At 40.8% G+C, this 24138-nt stretch overlaps 1 protein-coding gene across 1 annotated transcript; it reads right to left on the reverse strand.

Moving 5' to 3' along the window:
• Window positions 1–6468: 6468 nt before the first annotated feature.
• Window positions 6469–23766, reverse strand: LOC109403314 (uncharacterized). Its single transcript, XM_019676122.3, has 6 exons — window positions 23270–23766; window positions 9683–9804; window positions 9498–9619; window positions 9081–9430; window positions 7153–7370; window positions 6469–6965 (listed from the first exon to the last, which is right to left on the reverse strand). The coding sequence occupies exons 1-6, from the start codon at window positions 23510–23512 to the stop codon at window positions 6725–6727; spliced, it is 1296 nt and encodes a 431-aa protein (XP_019531667.3). The 5' UTR covers window positions 23513–23766; the 3' UTR covers window positions 6469–6724.
• Between the last annotated feature and the right edge of the window lie 372 nt (window positions 23767–24138).

Here is a 24138-nt window from a genome sequence, read left to right on the forward strand (position 1 = left end):
TCTATGAGCACTTCCACAGTTATTAACTGAGAGCTTCCTCTGCCAATGACCATTTTGCATGCGTATATCGTGTGGCAGGCACGAAGATACTCTATGCCCAAGGAAGTCAAGGGAATTTCCTTTACGAAAAGATCCTGGACCGACCGGGAATCGAACCCGTCACCCTCAGCATGGTCATGCTGAATACCCATGCGTTTACCGCCTCGGCTATATGGGCCCTGATGTTGAACTAAATAAATTAAATGAATGAATCTATCGTTAGATGACTACAGCAGTTAAGCGATAAAATGGGTGGAACGCGTGAGGATGCCATAAATTAATGCCGCACAAAAACTGCGCTGACTATTAATTAAATTGTTAAGGTGAAACGGGACGCCGTGTTATTTTTCCTATCTTGCCTCTCTTTCTAACAATTTGCCTCGCGATTTTGAAGATGGTAATCTCGAGTTCTATCGCACTGAAGATGCTGAAAAACAATCAGCATATGCACTGCAAGTGAGCATACACAGTGATAGGTTTTTGTTGCAAAATATGAAGTAGAATCTGAGATTACCATCTTAGTAGCAACAGAGCAATGGCGGATATTTCCCCGACCGTCCCGTCCGCCCTTAAGAAGTAAAATTATTAAAAATCTTCAGTAAAAAAAACATTTTACCAGCTTCAACTAATACTTCCCGTTACTCAGTTTGCCATTTCCACTCTTGCTGTTGCTGTTGCTAGGGAAACATTTGTTATAGTGAAAAGCAAACTAGCGAACTTTCATCGGTCATATTTTTAATTAGAAACCGTAAACTTTTGCGACCAGGAGGAAAAATATTCGATGCACTTTAGTGTTGGCACTCTTCAGCAGTGACCGTTGAGGCTTTGCATTGGGATGGTAAAAGCGTAGCAAAACATTTTAATTTAATTATGTGAGAAAGTCGTTTGCGTTACATTTTGGCATCGTTAACCCGTTGACGCCCAAGGTGCCTCGCAGTTTCAATCTATACCTACATATGAAAATGAATTTCTGTCTGTCGGACCTATATAGACTCGAAAATTACTGACCAATCGGTGTAGTGCCGGGGAAGGTTCTAAGCATAGTGTGAGAATCCTCACAGTTGAAGTTTTCTAAACAGTGCTTGCAATCCAGAGAAATCTGGTCTGCAGAGCCTGTTTATAAATTCCATTGCACCTGACTTGGTCGTGGCAGAAGCTGATTAAGTGATTACTTGGCACATGGTAATTAGCTAGCTCGATGCACATATCAAAACGGGACATGCCACAAAAGTTCAGCTTACTGGACGCAGTGGCTTAATTTCTCGAACAGCGAAGAATAGAAACATTCTGACGCCCAATTATTGTTGTAATGGTTTTGAGAACCGTCATAAAAACCTTTTATTTTGGTTTTTAAATTGTTATAACCAGGCCCGTGCACTGAAATGGCGCCAAGGGAGGGGTTTTTCCTAATTTTGGCCAAAGGCGTATATGGAACGTCGGTCATGGAGGGGTGGGGGGTTTAACCCCCAAACAACCCCCCCCCCCCCACCTTTTGCAAGGGCTTAGTTATAACTCTTAAGATCACTCTAAAGAAAGCTCTTAATCAGTGTTGCCATGGTAAAATCAGAGCTAGTTAGTCAAGGTTTCCAAATTTCAGCGCCCCTAAACTGGAACGCACCAAGGAAACGACTTCACTATTACGTCTAATTAAGATATTTTGCGGAGAAACTCTTCCATGCATTATCATTCCATGAAATTTGTCGGTATTTATCATAAAAGGAACAATCTTGTTTTATGAGTTTCGTAACAATCCTTCTTAACCTTTTAGGACGCGTGCCGTTGTAAAAAGTACATCACTACCAAAAAAACCTCGCTCGTCGTACACAGCACGAGCGCGGTGCAGTTTCAGAGCCGACGAAGTTTCAGCTGCTTGACGGTGCGCATCCTGGAATTCTTTGGGATTGCTTCCAGTCACACCTCATTTATTTCATTTATTTAGTATTACATCAAATTCAAGATAAGACTGAATCAACAATATTTCTCCATAATACACGGTTCGTGGCTGCCGCTCTCCATCCTCGGTCGCGTCCGATGCTCGCCAAGTCACGCTCCACCTGGTCCGCCCATCGTGCTCTCTGCGCTCCACGCCTTCTTGTACCAACCGGATGGTTAGCAAACACCAGCTTTGCAGGGTTGTTGTCTGGCATTCTTGCAACATGCCCTGCCCACCCTATCCTTCCGGCTTAGGCCACCTTCTGGATGCTGGGTTCGCCGTAAAGTGAAGCGAGCTCGTGGTTCATTCTTCTCCGCCACACACCGTTCTCCTGCACACCGCCGAAGATCGTCCTTAGCACGCGTCGCTCGAAAACTCTGAGTGCTTGCAGGTCCTCCTCGAGCATGGTCCATGTCTCGTGCCCGTAGAGGATTACCGGTCTTATTAGCGTTTTGTACATGGTGCATTTGGTGCGTGGGTGAATCTTTTTCGACCGCAGTTTCTTCTGGAGCCCGTAGTAGGCCCGACTTCCGCTGATGATGCGCCTCCGAATTTCACGGCTTACGTTGTTGTCAGCCGTCAGTAAGGATCCGAGGTATGCGAATTCCTCCACCACCTCGAAAGTATCCCCGTCTATCGTAACATTACTACCCAGACGGATCCGATCGTTTTCGGTTCCGCCTACTAGCATGTACTTTGTTTTTGAGGCATTCACCACCAGTCCGACCTTTGCTGCTTCGCGTTTCAGGCGGGTGTATAGCTTTGCCACCGTTCCAAATGTTCTGGCAATAATGTCCATGTCGTCCGCAAAGCACACAAATTGTCCGGATTTTGTGAAAATCGTTCCCCGGCTATTGAGCCCGGCTCGTCGCATCACACCTTCCAGAGCGATGTTGAAGAGTAGGCATGCGAGTCCGTCACCTTGTCGCAGTCCCCGGCGAGATTCGAATGAACTAGATAGTTCACCCGAAACCCTTACGCAGTTTTGCACACCGTCCATCGTTGCTTTAATCAGTCTAGTCAGCTTCCCAGGAAAGCTGTTCTCGTCCATAATTTTCCATAGCTCTGTGCGGTCGATACTGTCGTATGCCGCTTTGAAGTCGATGAACAGGTGATGCGTTGGGACCTGGTATTCACGGCATTTCTGGAGGATTCGCCGTACGGTAAAGATCTGGTCCGTTGTCGACCGGCCGTCGATGAAGCCGGCTTGATAACTTCCCACGAACTCATTCGTTTTAGGTGACAGACGACGGAAGATGATCTGGGATAGCACTTTGTAGGTAGCATTCAAAATAGTGATCGCCCTGAAGTTCTCACATTCCAAATGGTCGCCTTTCTTGTGAACGGGACAGATTTTACCCCTTCCTTCCACTCCTCCGGTAGCTGTTCGGTTTACCGGATCCTGACTATCAGCCGGTGCAGACAGGTGGCCAACATTTCTGGGCCCATCTTAATGAGTTCAGCTGCGATACCATCCTTACCAGCTGCTTTGTTGGTTTTGAGCTGGTGAATGGCATCCTAAACTTCTCTCAGCGTGGGAGTTGGTTCATTTCCGCCCTCCGCTGCACTGACGTCGTCGTTTCTTCCATTGCCGTGGGCTCCCGTGCCCACGTTCTCCATGCCGTTCAGGTGCTGATTGAAGTGCTGCTTCCACCTTTCGATCACCTCACGTCCGTCCGTCAAGAGGCCTCCGTCTTTATCCCTGCATATTTCGGCTCGCGGCACGAAGCCGTTGCAGGATGCGTTGAGCTTCTGATAGAACTTCCGTGTTTCTTGGGAACGGCACAGAAGTTCCATTTCATCACACTCCGCTTCTTCCAGGCGACGCTTTTTCTCTCGAAAGAGGCGGGTCTGCTGTTTTCGCTTCTGTGCAAGTTCTTAGTCTCGGTTCGTATTATTCTGTTGCTGATTTTCCGTTACAATGGATTTTTACGGCTGGCTCGTTGGGCCTGACACCCACCCCCTACTTTCCGGAGGACCATAGTGCACAGTTGAGCTTAGAGTCCTTCCCTGGCACTCGGACGTAGATCAGCCGCCCCTAACATGGGGATCAGACGCTGTTGTGAGCCGCTCATCCTGGAGAACAGACGCTCAGGTTTGCCGAAACAACCCCCCCCCCCTTCCCTGTCAGCCTACGACCAAAGTTCCCACGGGGGTTGGTTACCCGATCTTCCCTAAGGTTGCTCATAGTTTCCGGCCGGTACCGCGTGGAGGTAGGGATAGGATTTGCTGGGCAGAGGCTAGTGGATCACAATGGGATCTCAATTGCGCAGCATACCCAGCCTTTACCGTGCCGAAAATTGTCGAAATGCCAGCATTTTGAAAATGAGATATTAGGGTTCGAGTACGTGAAGGTAAATAATCGTTCATTCCGGGAATCCTTTGGCTTAGGACGGTGTTGTATCTATTTTTTAGTTCTTAGGTGAATATATCCCTGCAAGAATACTAGAAGAAATTACAGGAGAAATCAAAGAAGGAATTTCGGAAGGAGTTCCGGAAGAAATCCTTAAAATAATTCTGAATCTGATAAGTATCCTTGATCACTTGAGAAAAAAAAAACAATAAAGGAATCCTGCGAGGAATTCCTGAAAGAACTCTGGGAGAAATTCACAAAAGATTACCTGAAAAAAAAACCTAGGAAGAATCTTGGAGTTATTGTTAATTTAGATTGATTTGTCTTTATTTAAGAGACTTTCAGCCCTTGGCTGGTTCATCTCTATCCTAAAAATTAATTTAGAAAATATTCCGTAAACCAATCCTGCGATAAATCAATGGAAGAATTCCGGAAGGCATTGCTAAAGGGATTCTAGAAATAATTCCTGGGAAAGTCCTTGACAAAACCTTGGAGAATTCCTGAAGAAATCCCTTAAGAGAAACCCTAACACACACTGAATAAATCCCAAAAAGAATTTCGAGAAAAACATTCGAAAAAACTCCAAAATAGAATATTGACCAATGATGAATGCCGTGATGGAATCTCTAAAGAAATCCAGAGAAGAATTCCTGATAAATTCCCTAATTCAGGTTAGATCCTAAGGGAATCATATGAGAAAGTAATGAAGAAATCCGGAAGAAATCTGAAGAATCCCTGAAAGTATCCCAGCGGAATTTTTAAAAGAGTCTCGGGAGGAACGACGGAAGTAGTCCCAGGCAGAAACCAATGTAGGAATATCGAAGGAATCTCGGGAGAAATCTATCCTAGAATGTCCTCAAGAATCCCTGAATAAACCTCAAAAGGAATCCCAAAAAGAAACCTGGTAAAAAAAATGTCGAAACTTCACGAGGCTAGCCTGGAAGAAATCCTTTCAATGCATTCAGGAAGAATAGTAAGGAAGAATCTTGGAAGAACTCCTGAGAGAATCTCGCAAATAATCCTGAAGAATCCCAGATTGAAGCCAATAAGAAAATTTACAGGAAATCTTGGAGGTTTTCCCAACGCAATCTCGTGTAAAAAATCCCAAAGGAATACCTTAAAGGCTCCGTGAAGGAGTCAGTATACTCAAGAAGGAATCCCTGATGGAATGCTAGCTACACTCTTAGAAAAAATCATGTAAATTTAAGTTCTCCTGGATGCACATAAAAGGAGCGGCCCGTTTGACACAAATTTACGTCTTCTATCACAAATAAAGTCGAGCTAACAATCGCTAGAGCCGAAGTGAGAGATTAAACATATGTAAGTAAAATAATGAACTGGATTCGAACTCTGGTCCGCTGATTGAGAGGCACGGACTATACCGCTCTGCCATATCACCGAGTTGTAATGCAAGCGATAATTTTAAAACTGTTTCTACCTACCTGGTCAGATAGGTTTGTTGACATCTTGTGCAATCAACTCGAACTTACATGATGGATGTAAAATTGAGTCAAATTTGCCATTCTGTCATGAAATGTTTACGTACGTTGATAGTTTACGTCACGTGTAAATTCCTAATTTTTTAAGAGTGTAGAAAATGTTTCAAAATTAATCCCGGAAAAAGTCAATAAAAGAATCGTGGGAATTCCTAAAGGAATTCAAGCATTAAATTCAGGAGGAATCTTTGAAAACATATGAGAAATTTCTAAAGGAAAAAATGACAAAAGAAATCTCCAAAAAATCCAGGGGAAAAGCAATGAAGAGGAATCCAGGAATGCTGGAACCAGCAGACATTTTTAAAGGAATTGCTGATGGAATCTCTTGAAAAGTATGAAGGAATCCCTGAAGTAAACCCTGCAAGAGTTCAGGAGGAACCTTTGAAAGAATTCTGGGAGAATCTCCTGGAGGAATCCTTAGGGGAATACCTTAAAAGATCCCATTACTTGAACGGATTTGTTGAAGACGCCATCTTTATATATTTTCTCGAAGACGAGTCATTTGCAGCACTTGTTTTTTTTCTCGTCAGTGCCACATGTTGAAGGATTTCTTACTTATAATAATGACATTACCGGACTTGGCCAAACTTCCAGATAGTCATATTTGCAGAAATCAGGGCTGAGATACTATAAAATCAAATCAAGTATTTAGTGAAAAAAATTCTATTTCATTTCAAATCCGAAATATATATGTAACGCCTTTCGCACAATATTCATTAATATCCCCATAGCCGGACAAAGCATATTATCGATTTCACTGTCCCACGTTTATACCTTAAATTTAATTTATATCATTATTTGAAAATTGGAATTTACGATTCATTGTTGTACGAATTGTCCCTGTATAGTTACTATCACAAATGTTCCAAAACATTGCAAATACTATTGATAAATGAGACAGATCTACATGGGGTCCATTCCGAATCGCTGATGAAGCTTGTAGATCTCATACACCATCGCAGCAAACTCTCTGTCCAACTTTGCACCCCCTCGCTTCATGGTATCTTGAACAATTTCCTCGAGTGACCATTGCTCCATCTCGAAGACGTTCTCCGTCGGCTCGTGCAGAATCATCAGGAAGCTGGTCGCGATTAGAAATCCATAGATATAATAACGGGTGAATTCTCTCAGAAACGACTCATAGCTGGAACCGGGAGCATGAAACAGAGAAATGGTCAATCATGAGAAATGGCATAAATGATAATAAACGGTATCGCATTCACAGCTGCAATCTCGACAACAACCGGCAGCGGCGAACAGATGCAGTTGTCACATTTCACAAGGCATCGTCGGTGCGCTCGATTGGACTTATCAACGCAATGCTTCCTCACCTGTAATGCTGTGGCAAATCGTCCGGATTGGTCTTGATAATGCTGCAGAGCGTTTGCACCAGCTCGTCGTGGTACGCCTTGAATATCGTTTCGAAGTGCTTCTGCCGCACGTCGTACCCCGTGGAGTTGGCTATGAAGGTGGCAAAATCGATCATCGGCGATGCGTACCGGAGCGTTTGGAAATCGAACATCATCGCCTGGGTTGGCCTGCCGGGAGCCTGGCAACAATGTGGCACATTTCAATTAGTTTGGAGGAGAGTTGATTACAGGTGGTTATTGAAGAGATAGCGGAAATTTAAGAACAGAAGGATGAGATGTAGCAGCTTGGATAGTGGTACAAGAACAATTTTCCAATCATAACCCAAATGTTAGTTATATCGTCGCTTTCCTGCAGTAGGAACAACTCGAAAATACGAATTTTTAGAATAAGCTTTTGAAAATTGGGAATTTTGAAGCATCTTCTTCAAGTTCCCTTATTTTACTCATCACTTACGAATAAAGGAATTTTTATTGTTGTATTATGGAAGTGCCTGAAGGACTATCTGTTCCGTAAAAAAACTAACTATTTTTCAATGACTGTTGAAAGAATGGACTATTTTTTAGGAGTGTTTATATAATATAAAATTGATGAAAATTCGAAAATCTCGCGTTTCATAACGAATTTACCATTACAATCTCGAAACTGAAATATTTTTAGTCGTGTCTCTGTTGCAGGAAACTGATGCAGTTCGTAAAGCATAATGACGTTAAACATAACGGACGCTTGGCATTAAAGTTATTATCCATAGGGGAGACTGAGGAGACTTGATCCCTGGGGAGACTTGTTCCCCCCATATTTTCTCGGAATCAAAAACAGTTTTCTTCTAGTATATTTTTTCCAAAACTACATCTTGACAGACGACAATGTTTTGGTCACAATAGATTTTGATTGTGCATTGCATTATTTTTTAATGGCTGATGGTTTGTTTTCAGTCCTTCAGAAATCTTTTAGACGATTCCGAAAAATCTCAATAACTTAGTAAAAATTGAACCAAATCGTGTCAAAATTTTACAGCACATAGTGTAAATAAAATACTATCAAACGTATTTATTCAAATAAGGCTGTTATATAAATATTTTAATTAATGCAGCTTGGTATATACAACAGTGACATGGGGAGACTTGATCCATCGAGGATTACACACACATTATACATGTGAAAAATAAAATTATATTTGGAAGCCTCTATTTACTCGGAATTCTAGTATATTCATTGATAAAACATGTCGGATAATTATTATTTTATTACACAACATAAAAAGAGGGATCAAGTCTCCCCATTTTTAAAATACAGCCTAACCTTAACAATTTAAGGAAATATTATAATTTCAAATTCATCATATTCATCAAAAACACAAAAAAAAACTTGAAATGAAAATTAATAGGATGCTTCTGGGGTTATTTTCCCTTTAAATTAACCATGTGCTCAAAAGGAGATCAATTGTGGCCCATTTTTAAAAAAATACATCATAAGACATGCCTCTATAAAAACACAGTTTTGAAAACTTTAACAATACTTTAACGTCCTTCTGTTGTGTATAAAATAGCAATAGATGTTTACCTTCCATTCTGTACGAAAAACGGATCAAGTTTTGTGTTTTTCTTGAAATTACAGGCAAATTAAGAAAAAGGGATCAAGTCTCCCCAGTCTCCCCTAATGAAAGTTAGCATTTGATAACATTTGAGAAAACAATATTGAAATTTGATATAAAAACCACTGTACTGGAATACTACATGACCCTGGTAAATCCCCAAAATGCAAACTGAACAAAATGTTGTAGATTGTAGAAAATTGAACAGAAATTGTAAAACACTCATTTGAACTACATACGTCAATATTTCTCCAATAATTGCTGCATAAATAGTCATAATATCTTTAACATCCATACCTGTTCATCAGCAAATTGGAATGCAACATTGTTCCGCAAGTAGTCTCCATGGCAAATCACGGCCAAAGGTTCCACCGGTTTCACACACTTCTTCGAATACTCCCAAGGGTCGGCCGCCAAATCCCCCAACTTTTGCAGGAACTCTTCTGGAATCGATTCAGAGAATATGCTTTCTCGGGTAGCCTTCAGTGCACGCACCGGTCCAGTTTTCATAACCGCCAACCATTTCATGTCGCCCAAATCGTTACCGTAGCGTGCTTCCTTAAATTTGCTAATCATGCTTTCGAACGAATCGCGTCGCTGTTCCTTCAAGGCGTAGCACTCACCATGAAAACGCCCCAACTCCCGAGCTGCAATAACACGGAACACGGAAAATTTCCACCGGATTACTTGCCACCGAATGTTGACCTCACTCACCTGCCAGCAGACAATAGTCCAGCGGTAAGTTGACCACCATTGGAGCCATCCTCCAGCCTTCCGTGGAATAATCACTGAGCACCATGACAGCTTCGAAGGGCTTGCGATGGGAATAAAAATATCTGCACGAGTTGCAAAGATAAAAATGTAATTCGTTTGAAAACGGGCAATGCTTGCCGTCATACTTGGGGTAACGTTCTGCTTTTCCGAGAGCGGGAATAATTTCGGTGTAGGCGGTCATTTCATTCTCAAACAACGTATCGAACTGACATCCGGTGTACATCTCCTCTGTGCATTGTGGAGTAATCTGCAAGCAAATAAATATGGATTTTATCAGATAAAGTATACATTTTTGAATCTCATTCGGTTTCCTTTGTGTGAAGAAAATTAAGCAAGAGAAAATTGATCGATTAACATTTAAACTAAAGATTAACGCAAAATATTTCATTGCAGTCAGAAAACATCAAAACCGCAGCTTTTATCCTATACATTGAGATGAAGCTCATAATTGTAACCTGAATTCCGATCCAGTGACCCAAAATCCATCAGAGACACATACGTTTTCTTTTGAGCCAGACTAATAATTGATTTCACAAGTTTACAAAATAAAATGAAAATCGTGAACTTATGTCAACGACAAAAATTTTTGAAGCACAATTTAGTGCTGATTTCGAAACCGACCTTCAAAAATTTTTAAGTAGAACAGTGTTTGAGTTTTAGCTCAATATCGAGTTTTGCAACTTTTCAAAATATGTAATTTACTAAAATTCAAATATCTTGCGTTTTGTTCTACCAATTTTAAATCTTTTTCCATAAATTAAAAGCTGAATACAATACCATTCGATCATCTGAATACAGGTTTTGCGTAAGATTGATGAAATTCAAGATATTGGCGAGTTTTAGGGACGATCTTCTTAAATTTTAGCAAAATTCCCAAATTTTTTTGAAGAAATGTATTTTTTTTTTCAATAAGAAAAACCAACTTAAAATTCTTTCTCGACGTTTATTTGACATATCATATGTAGGCGAGTTACAGTAAAAATTTCAGCTCAATCGGAGCATTGATTACGGAGAATGAGATGTTTGAAGTGAGCGACTTTGCTTAAAAATAGAACAAAAATCGATTTCAAATCATCAACCTTGTATGGAAAGTCGAAAAAATTTCCGCTCTACTGTAATTTTTTTCGTTCGCGTTTTCGAACTCAGGGCATGATTCTACATCAAAAATGATCATCAGCTTACCGAGTTCAAAAATGCTGTAAACTAGTGTTTTTGGTTAACTGTGTTATCGAAAAGGTTAATGAATGTGTCCAAGGGTAAAACCAAACCAATTCAAAGAAAACGTACTCACATTGACTCATTTATCTATGCTTTATCTAGCTATGAGTTCAATTGATGTCTAAAAGTATCCTAGAAATCTCTGTAGTATAGGCCATCGGATCAACGTAATCGATCTGGAACGTCTTGAAGCCCTTCTGAAACGCCTGAAAAAACCCCATGAAACGCTTTGAAACGCATCTGAACTAGCATTGGGCAAATCTGACAGAGACATCGATTTTTGTGAATCGATTCGAATCGGATTAGCAGAATCGATTCACCGATTTAATCGAATATTTTAAATTGATGTTTTCACATCGACTAGATATTATAAAATATTACAAAACTATGAAATTATTCATTTACTGCATGTAGCTCAAGTGCATGATATGTTTTTATTTGTCTTAATAAATTCAATATCAAAATTTGAGATTGCACATCGAACATTTCGCAACTCTGATTCGAAAATGACGTTGAGGCAGTGCATTCAAAAAAAAAAGAAATTTAATATTTTTGAATCGAAAGAAAAATCCTGAGATCCAGAGACTCCCCAGAACTCTGAGAAGTATTCCAATATAGTACTGAGATAAATTCCCGCAGATTGCTGATAGTAACTCCCCCAGGATCTTTAAATAGACTCCTCCAGAATTCTGAAAGGAGTTCTTCTAGAATTATGACAGAGATTTTTTCAGAATGCTGAAAATTATTACAACATAATCCTGAGCCACATTATCTAGAAAAGAACGCAAGACTCTTCCAGTATCTTTGTAGGGGTGTTCGGCCATTTGGCCGAACGCCGATTGGCCGAATGCCGATTGGCCGAATTATGATCAAAAGAATTCAGAGGAAGTTTTGACAGTCATCACATGATCATCACAAATATTTTCTTCTTTCTATCATAATCTATTATTTCTAGTTTTGACATTTTGAGATTAATTGGCGTTGAAACTGTCAAAATTTTATCAAATATTTTTCCTTCTTTGAATCATCGGCTGTTCTTTCGAGTCATATTGATGCGGAGAACAGCGGCATGGTCACTTCAGTTCATCATTGATTTTTCGGCCAAACGGCATTCGTCCAAATGATCCTTTCGGCCAAATGGCGTTCAGCCAAACGGCATTCGGTCAAATGGCGTTCGGCCAAATGACGTTCGGCCAAATGACCCGGAACCCTTTGCAGGAATTCTCTTGTACTAAGCACTGAAATCTTTTAAGGATTTTCCTAAAATCCGAAGAGAGATTTCTTCATATCTATGAGAAGGATTGTTTCAGAGCCCCGATATGAATTCTCCCAGAATCCTGTGATAGATTGTCTAAAGCCCTGAGAGAAGCTTTTCCTTTGAATTCTCCTAAAATGTTCCAGAATCCTAAGAGGGATTATCCTAGAATCCTGAGAGGAATTCCAAAAGCAGTTCTTCCACATTCTTGAAATGAATTTATCTAGTATACTGCGAAAAATTCTCACAAAAAAAAGATTTTCGAAATTCTAAGATGAATTCCCCAAGAAATTACCCAGAATCCTGAAAAGGGTAGCTTAGAACCCTAAGAAGGATTACTCCAGAATCCTGAGAATCAGGTATCAGGTATCAGAAGGCCGGCTCCAGAGGCACGTTATCCTCCATTTGGGACATTTGTGCCATCGCCAAAATAACAGCCTATTTCATCATCTACCTGAGGGAAAAGGAAGGAAAAAGGATTTGGATGGGGATAGGGACAGGTAGGGAAATAGGAAAAATACCCTGGAAGAGGGTACTAACGCACAAGCGTACCACAATGGGTTCAAACAGCGCCCTGAAAAGGGCACTGTAATAACGCATAAAGCGAAAGAGAGCCTATAGCTCTTTACCACAGCGGGTTAAGAACTAGAGATGGTCGGGTTTCGGGTTTTCAAACCCAAAACCCGACCCGAACGCGAACCCGACGGGTACGGGTCGGGTTCGGGCTTGGAAATTTGAAAAAAGCTCGGGTACGGGTCGGGTCCGGGTTTAAACAATTTCAAAATTCTCGGGTACGGGTCGGGTCGGGTTTGAATAATGTCGGGTTCAAGTCGGGTTTGATACCAATGTAGATAAATCAGTATTCAGAAAAATGTTTTATTTGTTGTATCCGATACATTTAATGATTATTATTTAACTCGGGTTTCGGTCGGGTTTATTGGCAATTTTTTTTCGGGTTCGGGTCGGGTTCGGGTTTGATCGACGAAAATTTTTCGGGTTCGGGTCGGGTCCGGGTTTGACGGAACAAAAAATTCTCGGGTTCGGGTCAGGTCCGGGTTTTGAAATTGAAAATTGTTCGGGTACGGGTCGGGTTCGGGTCTGTAAAATCTGAAACCCGACCATCTCTATTAAGAACAACAGAATATCCTGAAGATTCAGGTTTCTGAAGTCAGTTTCACTTAATAAGTGTTTACCGAATACTCGGAAACGCAGTTGCGCGAAAACTGGACAGTTACAGATCAAATGATACGAAGTTCCATAATCGGATTCACAGCTATCACAGGCAAATGAATCAGCTTGCTGAATGTTCGCCATGTGATAGCTGAGTCGGCAGTGGCCAGTCAATGCTTTGACCAGCATGCTGCAATTCTGCTTAGACAGATTAGTTAGATACTTCGCCACCCGTAGAGATGGCTCAGCACTATACAATTTGGTTTGACGACATGTCTCCAAACTATTCCAATATTATCTGTGTTGAGCTACAGCCCAGATGAGAATCTGAAGCTTAATCCAACACTTCGATATCGGAATAGCTGGCTCAGGGCCAATGAAGTCATGTGATGCTCCAGAGCGAGCTAACTCATCAGCCAATTCATTTCCAGCGATGGAAGAATGACCAGGTACCCATAGAAGGTGAACAGCGTTTGCTGAATTCAGCTCCTCGATTTGAGTTCGACAAGCGATAACTATCTTCGACCTGGAGTTGGCCGAAGCAAGTGCTTTAATAGCAGCCTGGCTATCTGAACAGAAGTATATTACTTTGCCCATTACGTGCTGCTGAAGTGCTGATTGCACTCCGCACATAAGAGCAAAGATTTCGGCCTGAAAAACGGTGCAATGTCTGCCAAGTGAATAAGACTGATACAGCCTTAGCTCACGAGAATAAACACCAGAACCTGCTCGACCTTCGAGAAGGGAGCCATCAGTGTAACATACGATGCCGTCTGAAATACTTCTTTCCAGATAACCAGATGTCCACTCTTCCCGGGAAGGGAATTTCGTGGAAAATGTCCTATATGGAAAATTACAAGCAATTGTAAGATCACTTGGAGCAAGGACAATTTTGTCCCAATTCACCAAAAGTGGAAACAACGAGGTGTGTGTTGAACTGCGGTTCACAGGAGTTTCCTCTAGTAGACCGAGTACCCGTAACCGGTAAGTGCAAGAAAGGGCTTCTTGTTTGAGATGAATGTGTAGTGGGGCAACGTCAAAGAGAACTTCTAGCGCTGCCGTAGGAGTTGAAGAGAACGCTCCAGACATCGCCATTAAGCACATCCTTTGGAGATGGCCAAATTTTGATTGGACCGTTCTCACTTCACCCTTTTGCCACCACACAAGACATCCATAAGCCAATATTGGCCGAACCACAGTTGTGTAAATCCATTTGATATACTTGGGTTTTAGACCCCAAGTTGTACCAAAAGTACGCCGGCATTGCCCGAAGGCCATACAAGCTTTCTTGATTCTGAACTCAATGTGAGGTGTCCAGGAAAGCTTGGAATCAAGAATGACTCCAACGTACTTTACCTGTTCAGTCACATCGATTTCAGAATCAAAGAGACGCAAAGGTCGAACGCCATTACGGTTTCGCCTTTCCGTGAAAAGAACAATAGATGTTTTACTCGGATTAACCGAAAGGCCATATTGGCGACACCAACCCTCAACTACCTGAAGGGCGTTTTGCATCAGGTCGAAAAGCGTGCTGATGCACATACCAACTAACAATGTTAGGTAGTCGTCGGCAAAACCATAAGTAGGAAAACCGCTATTATTGAGTTGCCTCAATAGCGTATCTGCTACGAGATTCCATAAAAGCGGTGATAAGACTCCCCCTTGGGGCATCCACAAACACTCAATTTCCTAATCCCTGCTAGACGCAATGTCGAGAAGAGATATCGGTTTTTGAGCATTTGGTGAATCCAATTGGAAATCATTGGAGATATACCATGACTCCGTGCGGCTTCCAATATGGCATCGACAGGCACGTTGTCAAAGGCACCCTCGATATCTAAGAAAACACCCAAACAAGATTGCTTTTGAGCGAATGCTTTCTCGATATCGTAAACAACCTTGTGTAAAAGAGTCACAGTGGACTTACCAGATTGGGCACCAGGCACGTTGGCCAGATGAACATCACGGATATGATGATCCACAATGCGTTCTAAGCATTTCAGAAGAAAAGAGGTCAAACTGATAGGTCTGAAACTCTTTGCTTCTTCATACGACGCACGACCCACTTTCGGAATAAACTTTACAGTAATATCCCTCCAGGATTTGGGAATATACCCTGTAGCAAAACTGCAAACAAGTAGTTTTTTCAAAACATGTTTGAAATAATCAAATCCCTTCTGAAGCAAAATAGGATAAATCCCATCTGCCCCAGGAGATTTGAAAGGAGCAAAGCTATTAAGAGCCCACTCAATCGATTCTATAGTTACAATACTCCGAGCCGAAGCTAAAGAATCATAACTACAAGAAAAGACATCAGGATCATCCGAAGATGTAATATCCACACATCCAGGGAAGTGTGTGATGAATAAGCATTCCAGAACTTCCTCATCAGAGGAAGTCAGATCGCCATTTGGCAAACGAAGTTCGTTCACCCGGAAATCCTTAGATTTCGCAAGGATTTTGTTTAACCGACTGACTTCACTCAAGCTGGAAACATTTGTACTAAGGTTTTTCCAGCCGGATCGTTCAGCAGACCGGAGAGCTTTCCTGTAGGCCTTGCGAGCCGACCTGAAAGCCTCCGAACCAGCCGAACGTCGTCTGTTCCAACTCTTTCTACATTGTTTCCTGAGTTTCGCCAGATCAGAGTTCCACCAAGGGGTTCCTCTTGTGATCTTCACAGACCGTAGAGGGCATGCTTCTTCAAAAGCTTCCATGATGAAGGTCGTTGTAGTATCAACGGCATCATCTAAATCACTTGGAGTGTCAATGGATGGTGATCTATGAAATTTAACTGCAACCAAATCAGTATAAAGATCCCAGTTTGTACCGGGAGACTTTTTCGGCTCTTAAAAGTCTCCCGGTACGAACTCCCAGCAGTCGAAAGCATCCAAGTTGATCCCAGTTTGTTGACCGAGGATTCCTGAAACGCAATGTTTGCGAAGTAACATTTAAATGTTCAAAAAAGATATAGCGATGGTCAGATAAAGATTCTTCATCTGACACATGCCAATTGGTCAGCTCGTGACTAATTCTGCTAGAGCAAAGCGTTATATCTAACACTTCCTCTCTAGCAGATACCATGAAGGTTGGGCGGTTGCCTATGTTAAGTAATGCAAGATCTGTACTACTTAAGTACTCCATCAAACTGGAGCCTCTCAAGTTAATGTCTGAGCTGCCCCAGATGATATGGTGAGCATTAGCATCACTGCCAACAATTAGCGGAAGGCCTTTTGAAGTGCAGTATGCGATGACTTGTTTGAAAGCATCCGTAGGGGATGGTTCATCATGCGGTAAATACACAGAAAAAGAGACGCATTTTCTGTTGAGGTTTCCAACAGATACATCAATTGTGATACCACATACATCTCTGGTGGTTAATTCAGAGATGAGTGTAGCAACTATTGCGTTGTTGACAAGCACACAGGCTCGAGGCATGGCACGCGAGTTTGCCATTTCATGTTTACTGAAAGTGGCAAACACCGGGTTCACAAGGTTTCCTAGATAGAAATTTCCCTTACGAAAGTAAGGTTCTTGTACCAAGGCCACTTGGGCTGTACCATTTTGCATAAGTCTGCAAAGATTGATCGTTGCTGTTCTTTTATGCTGAAGATTGATCTGAGCTATCCTAACCGTAGCCACTAAACGGCATTCGGTCAAATGGCGTTCGGCCAAATGACGTTCGGCCAAATGACCCGGAACCCTTTGTAGGAATTCTCTTGTACTAAGCACTGAAATCTTTTAAGGATTTTCCTAAAATCCGAAGAGAGATTTCTTCATATCTATGAGAAGGATTGTTTCAGAGCCCCGATATGAATTCTCCCAGAATCCTGTGATAGATTGTCTAAAGCCCTGAGAGAAGCTTTTCCTTTGAATTCTCCTAAAATGTTCCAGAATCCTAAGAGGGATTATCCTAGAATCCTGAGAGGAATTCCAAAAGCAGTTCTTCCACAATCTTGAAATGAATTTATCTAGTATACTGAGAAAAATTCTCACAAAAAAAAGATTTTCGAAATTCTAAGATGAATTCCCCAAGAAATGACCCAGAATCCTGAAAAGGGTAGCTTAGAACCCTAAGAAGGATTACTCCAGAATCCTGAGAAAGGTTCCCTCAAAATACTGGGCGGGATTGCCAAAGAAACCTGTGATATAGTCTCACAGAATTCTGAGAGATATGATTCCCCTAGAATCCTGAGAAGAATTCCTCCAGAATACTTTAAAGTATTCTTTCAGAATTTCTTTAACATCCTGAATGGATTCCTTTAGAATACTGAGAATAATTCTGCCAGAATCCCGAAAGGTATTCCTCAGAATTTAACGAGTGATTCCCCCAGAATACTGAGAGGCATCATAAGAGGGGTACTTCCAGATTCTTGAGAGAAATGTAGCTAGAAACCTAAGAGGGATTTTCTCGAAAATCTGATACGGAATCTCCCTGGAAGGGATTACGAATACTTCTAGAATGGACTTCCCCAGTATTTTTTTTTTTAAGATACGGATAACGTCTTCAGCTTTCGGCTGTACAGACTGTTAACTTAACATTAGACAACGGACAACGGAGCATGCACCAGTAGAAACGGGGAAGAAACTATTCTCACGAAAAGTTTCAACGCCCGAAGCGGGAATCGAACCCTCACCCCATAGCATGGTGTGATTATAAGCTTGGTGACCCTAACCGCACGGCAACGAGGCTCCACATATTCTGAGCAGGATTCTCTGGAATTCTGAGAGGTATTCCCAAACAAAACATAAAAAATCCCCCACATTCCTGTAAGTCATTCCCCCCAGAATCTTTGAAAGGACTCTCCTGAATTCATGAAAGGGATTGACCTAGAATTCTGAGAGTAATCCATCAAGAATACTTTAAATTATTACACAAGAATCTCAAGAGAATCTTCCCAAAATCATGTCAAGGATTTTCCCTGATTACTAAGAGGAATTCAACCAGAATTTTGAAAGGATAACTCTAAGATAAAGACTAGAATCTTGAAAAATATAGCCCAAGAATTCCAAGGAATTCTCCAGAATCATGATGACGATGATTACCCCAGAAAGCTGATTTTTTCAGATTATCTTGGGAAGTGTACCCGCAGAATACTTAGTGATATTACCCCAGAATCTTTAAAGGATCTGACGCAGAATCCTGAGAAGGATGCCTCTTGAATCTTGTATGGGATTCCAGAATCTTGAGAAGAATTTCGTCACATATCTGAGAATACTGCGTATGATTCTCCAGGAAGTCTGAGAGGAGGTCCTGAGAATGCTGAGAAAGAATTTATCAGAATTCTGAGTGGGATCCTAAGTGAGGGTCCCCCAGAATCCTTAGGGGAATCAACCCAGATCATCCATAAATATCTAAGAATCCTGAAAGGGATTTCACCCTTGTTAGGGAACCCTGGTAGAGAATACCTCAAAATCCTGAAATGAATTCCCTTAGAATCCAGAGATTCCCTAGAATCCTAATAGGTATTCCCATATAATACAGCTGAGAAAAAATCCTCCAGAATTTTTAAAGGGACTCTTCCACAACACTGAGGATTCCTCTAAAATTCTGTGAGAGATTCCCTCAAAATACTGTAAATTATCATACCAGCATCCTGGCAAACCTTATCCCAGAAAAGAGAGAAAGGCTCTTCCAATAGGAAGAGGAACTGAATTCTATTAAGGATTTCCCTACAATCCTAGGAGAGATTACCCCATTTTTGTGAGATGGATTCTCTCAAAATCATTAGGGGAATTGTTTCAGAATCCTGAAGGATTTCCTCAGGTTCCCGATATGGATTCTCTCTGAATCCTGTAATAGAATGTCACAGAATCTGTGATGGATTGTCTCAGAATCCGGAGAGAAGTTTTTCCTCGGGGTTCTTTCAGAATCTCGATTTTATGTAAATTTTTCAATGGTAAAATTCTACAGTCCATTCTAAGAAAAAAATTTAATATTTATGAATCTAAAAAAAATCGAATGTAAAAAATCGATTCGGTCGATTTTGTGGGGCTTCGACGCTTCCGGAAGCTCTACTGATGCCTCATACACTCAGCAGGCAAATAAACACAAGATTATCGGTCTAACTTATGAAATGGCCTTCAAACAATTCATAACGGCTAGAACGATTTTCATAAGGTCGGTCTATGACGCAGAATCGACTCACAGTTTGGCTTTTATACACATTTAGCAACACGATATTCTCAAGCGTCGATAGATTCAGCATAATTTGAAAAGCCTTGTACCGCCTCTGAAACCCTCTTGAAATCTCCCAGACTGATTGCGGTGAAGAAACCGCCGAAAATTCTTCTAAAATCTATTGAAACGCCTTGAAACGCCCTGAATTTCACTTGCGAGCCTGTAATGTTCCCTAAAATCTTTTGATACAGCTTTTTCTCCAGTTAATATAGCTATCAAGAATCTTTCTTGAAATTTTCTTTTAAGTTATTAGAGGAAGGTAGGATAACATGCACTCCCTTAGCAAACGTGGTCAAATAACTAAGATTACGATGATTTTATGGGTGTCCTGCGTTTTGAAAGATAGATTGCTATTTTCAATAAGAGCCGTCAATTTTTAGCCCGCGTGATATCAAATCTACTGAATCAAATAAGCAATTAGGAAAAGTGTGACATTTTAGAAACATTTTTAGACAAACGCATCTTGACTTGACGTGGAGCAAAACGCTTTATTCCGCTTTATTGCCGCTGAATTTCACCATGGGGCTCCATCCAACTGTTTACAGCTCCACAGATGGTGTCGGAGGCGGATGGTAATTAATGGGTTGATTCCATATAATCAGCGCGCAATCGCTTAAATTCTGTGCACTTTCAATTAGACTATCTTTTCAAATGTGGAAAATCATCTTTTTTTTTGTCGGTATTAACGAGATTTTTAGCCCTAGGCTAGTTCATCTCGGGACCCACGCTTTACTTCCCTTCCGAAGGAAGAACCCACATTTTGTGAGTATGTCGGGAGTGGGATTCGATCCCAGGTCCTCGGCGTGATAGTCAAGTGTTCTAACCATCACACCAGGTCCGCTCCCGAAAATCATCGTTTTTCACGCTCATTTGAATATTCTAGCCATTCTTGGGCTTAAACGGCATACCCGTGTAGAAGAGAAAATCAAAACAATATCATAAGATCGAAATTAGCTATTGGTTTGTTTGACATAAGAAATAAAAGATCAAATTAGTATGGGGAAGAACATAATAACATCTCGTTTAGATATTATAAGATCAAATTAAAACTGACTCCACCAGTGCATGGGAATAACACTACTTTGCCAATCCTTGTGACAAAAATATACATAGCATATAGTTTATAACACAGTATCGGAAGTATCGAATAACTCGGAAGTGGCCAGATCCATTGTAGATCATCGGTCACGGCGTGTGTATGGGAAAAGTTTATAACAAAAAAATAGGCATCGTCAAATTTTTCGCTATTCAAAAATAGAGGCTTTCAGCTTTCATTTGCAGGGTCCCTCAAAAAAATCCACCGAGGGATCCCGAACAACTTTTTCAGAATACTGTTTTTCCCCATACAAAATGCACGGTTCCAAATTTATCCCTATTTCTACTTAACAAACATATCCAATTTTTGTATGAAAAAGTTCCCCCGATGGAATATTTCGATGTTGGGCTTGAATGAAAGCTGGTAGCGTCAACTTTCACGTAGCGTAAAAATTAGCGATGCCCATTTTTTTGTAATAAATTTGTTCTACCAGACACACCGTGCGGTACAGTGCCCTCTAACATCGGGATAAATAATCATGAATTTTGAACCGTCGAACGGAGGTGTTGCAAGAAATTCTGAAAGTTTCCCCTTGGGGTCCCTACCGACCGGAACATGGAAATCTATCAAATTTGATTTGGTAAAACAAAATGTTTTGCATGAGTTTTTAATATAGATGGTAATTGACGAATTTACCTTTAGATTACTTAAAATAAAATATTTCCATGCTTAATGGCTGGCAGTCAAAAAAAGCCCAAAATCGCATATTTTTCCCTATAAATTGGGGTATAGCTCAAAATTGTGACGTGCTGGAGCAAATCTGAGCCCGGATTCGGATTCAGCGACCCAAAATCTGTCAGAGACACATAAGTTTGCTCTTGAGACAGACCAAAAGTTTTTTGTTACGCTGTGTAATGATAATGAAAGAATTGTCTTCGAACAATAATAATTTTTAACCAAATTAATAAAAGTAGAAAATTTAAAATTTTAATCTAAAAATGAAAAACGCCTCACAGATTCTCAATCCACTAGCAAAAGAATGTCAAATAACCATCCAATAGCTTTTGACCGCTACTTTTGGAAATAGATAAGATTTCCGTATGTTATTACCTAGTTATAGCACGCAGATCTTGTATTTTACTCCGATATCCCTATAGACTGTTTCAGAAATTATAAATACACTAAAGATTGGCTGCCATTTCAATTCGAGAACAATATCCAAAAAAGTTTCTTCTAGCTATTAAACATTTTAACAAAGTAAATAATAGCAAATTTGTAGACGTTTCTTGTAAAAGTTAAAAAAAATAGGGCTCTGTAAACTAGATGATTAAAATTTGAAGTTGCACAAAGTGGTCAAAAAATGTATCATAGTAGAGAAGAAAAAATTAAGAAAAAAGTCTTTGATTAAGGGGACGACGTATAAATAATGGTAATAATAACATCATTGTGGTATGTACTTTTCATCTGGCCAAATCAATGACATCATCATGATGTCATGATAGTATTTCAACTCGGATTGCATTTTTCCTATAATCCAATACACGTGCAAACTTCTGTTCAGATCTGAAATGGTATAGAGAAACCAGGCCGGCCCAGCCCACATCAATTCTCGTTAATGTGCTTAGAGATAGATGAGATAAAGTTTATGAAAGTCATTGCTTCTGACGCTGCCTCGTTCTGTTAATAATGTCTAGCCTCGTATAGCACAAGCCGCTCAATCGAGAGCTACTCATTGCATTCCGTTTTCCCTGATGAAAGCACACTAGACTGGTCCATAATACACGAATAATTATCAAAGCGCTAATGTATACCCCGAACGCTTGAAATGCTCCGTCAGATATTCTCTTAAAATGTACTCGTGACAGAAAGATACTTCTAAATTTCTCAAGAGGTAACTAAACAAAATCTGGTAAATGAGATGTATCGGCTTCTAAATACGCACGCAACAAAAGGTGTTTAAGGACAAACGTCATGAAATCCCGCTTCAACAATGCATCAGAATTTCAAACGCACAAATCTCAAGAAGCAAGCTTCAAACAACAGTGCATTTTATTATTCTGCTCTTGCTCACTTGTAATAAGCTTAAAATAAGAAGATCAGATGCGCTGGTTTTGTTAACGAAGAGATTTGTGTGCTCGAAATCGTGAGTAGGTGCCAAAATCGGCCATTGTGACGGCCATTTCGGGATTCTAACAAGTTTGTCCTTAAACAAGAAAGTTGTATCGCAGACAAACATACGTAACACTTTGAACCATTATTCGATTAAAAAAAATAATCTTCGAAAATTACATACCAAATGCTAAAAAAGCTGTGTTTGGTCACTACTGCGACCTAGTAGTGTACTAATGTCAAACTCGAACAAAAACGATGCAAGCGCTGCTCATTTTTTATATGATCGTAGATGTGTGTACAATGAAAATAATTCGAGGTTTATGTCTGTTTGTTTGTATTAGAGAAATGTAATGTTTGTACATACTGACATCCAGCATGGGAAAGGTCTTTAACTTTCCAAATTATTTTTTTTATATGGATATGAAAACCCCTCTTTTAAACTCTTTTTTATTAATTCATTTTATTATCAATTATTTTCTACAAACCTTAAACGTCTTCCTATTCTTGATCATTGCAAAAACATGTTAGAGTCAACTCCAGACTCGTTCTGCATTTTGTTTGTTCCTATTCCTATTGCGTCAGTCTGTTGCAATTATCACTTAAAGTTTCTATTATCTTTCCGATGTATCACTTATAAAATAAATATAGTTTCAAGATATGATGAAATTGTGCAATTAAAATGTTTACACTGTGCACACTCACTCATTAGCCCATAAAAGTTTCTTAAATTACGTCGAACCCACCTTCACTACCAGACGCCTTTCCTGTTTCATCGTGCCATCCTTAGCGCTGCTTAATTCTACCTTGACCTTGTACAACACTGTCAGCATGAACGTTCCATCAGCTTGTAGAGGTTTCGCTTCGACGCAATCCAACCGCACGGTATCATCGGCACCGATTCCATCAATGGTCAACTGCTGTCGTTCTACCATTCCCGGGATCAGCTCCGTTTGGATGTAATTGATGGACTTGGCCGTATCATTCATCGTTCCGATTTTCTCCCAGGCCGTGGTCGTCGCTTCGAAGCAAAACAGCTGGTGGAACTAACCGACCTATTGTCACACGGTACACAACTTGCACTGATATCAGCACATCAATTTCAATGAGTTTTCTCGTCGTCGTCGTTAAATCCGCGCCGACCGGTTATCAGGCCCGTGCGAGCAGTGCTTACTTAAGATACCGCGCGGTACAGCGATCGACCGGCGACGAGCCGTAGCGACAGAGCAAGTAGGTTTGCGCGCGTCGGCGTCGATAAACGCACTAAATCTAGGCAGGAAACTGAGTGACCGCGGTCAGCGTTACGAGACGACGACGACGCTACACGGTCGGCGGTGTGGTTGTTTGAGTTTGCACATCAAGCAAAAATCAGATGGCCCACGTCCCATTCGCAAACATAGAACGCCGGGCAAGTAAATTGTTTTGACATGACGACACGGGGGAAGGCGTACTCGAATGATTTTATTATCTTCAATCAACAGTATGGGAATATGTTTACGTCGGGATCGGTATTGCTATCACTGTCTTATATGATAATGAATGGTTATGCAGACCAAGGCTGGAATAAGAATCAACTTTTACTTCCCCTCCCGGAGGATAGTAGGTGATGAACTGA

Source organism: Aedes albopictus, chromosome 3, assembly GCF_035046485.1.
Source record: "Aedes albopictus strain Foshan chromosome 3, AalbF5, whole genome shotgun sequence".
Classification (NCBI taxonomy): Eukaryota; Metazoa; Arthropoda; class Insecta; order Diptera; family Culicidae; genus Aedes; species Aedes albopictus.

What these genes read in the sequence shown, in the direction of transcription:
- LOC109403314 (XM_019676122.3), bottom strand. Translation starts at nt 23,512, where the DNA reads ATGAATGATACGGCCAAGTCCATCAATTACATCCAAACGGAGCTGATC. An exon ending in AAAGGCGTCTGGTAGTGAAG is followed by an intron (nt 9,805 to 23,269) that starts GTGGGTTCGACG and finishes ATTTGCTTGCAG; the next exon opens with ATTACTCCACAATGCACAGA. An exon ending in TCCAATTTGCTGATGAACAG is followed by an intron (nt 7,371 to 9,080) that starts GTATGGATGTTA and finishes CATTGTTGCCAG; the next exon opens with GCTCCCGGCAGGCCAACCCA.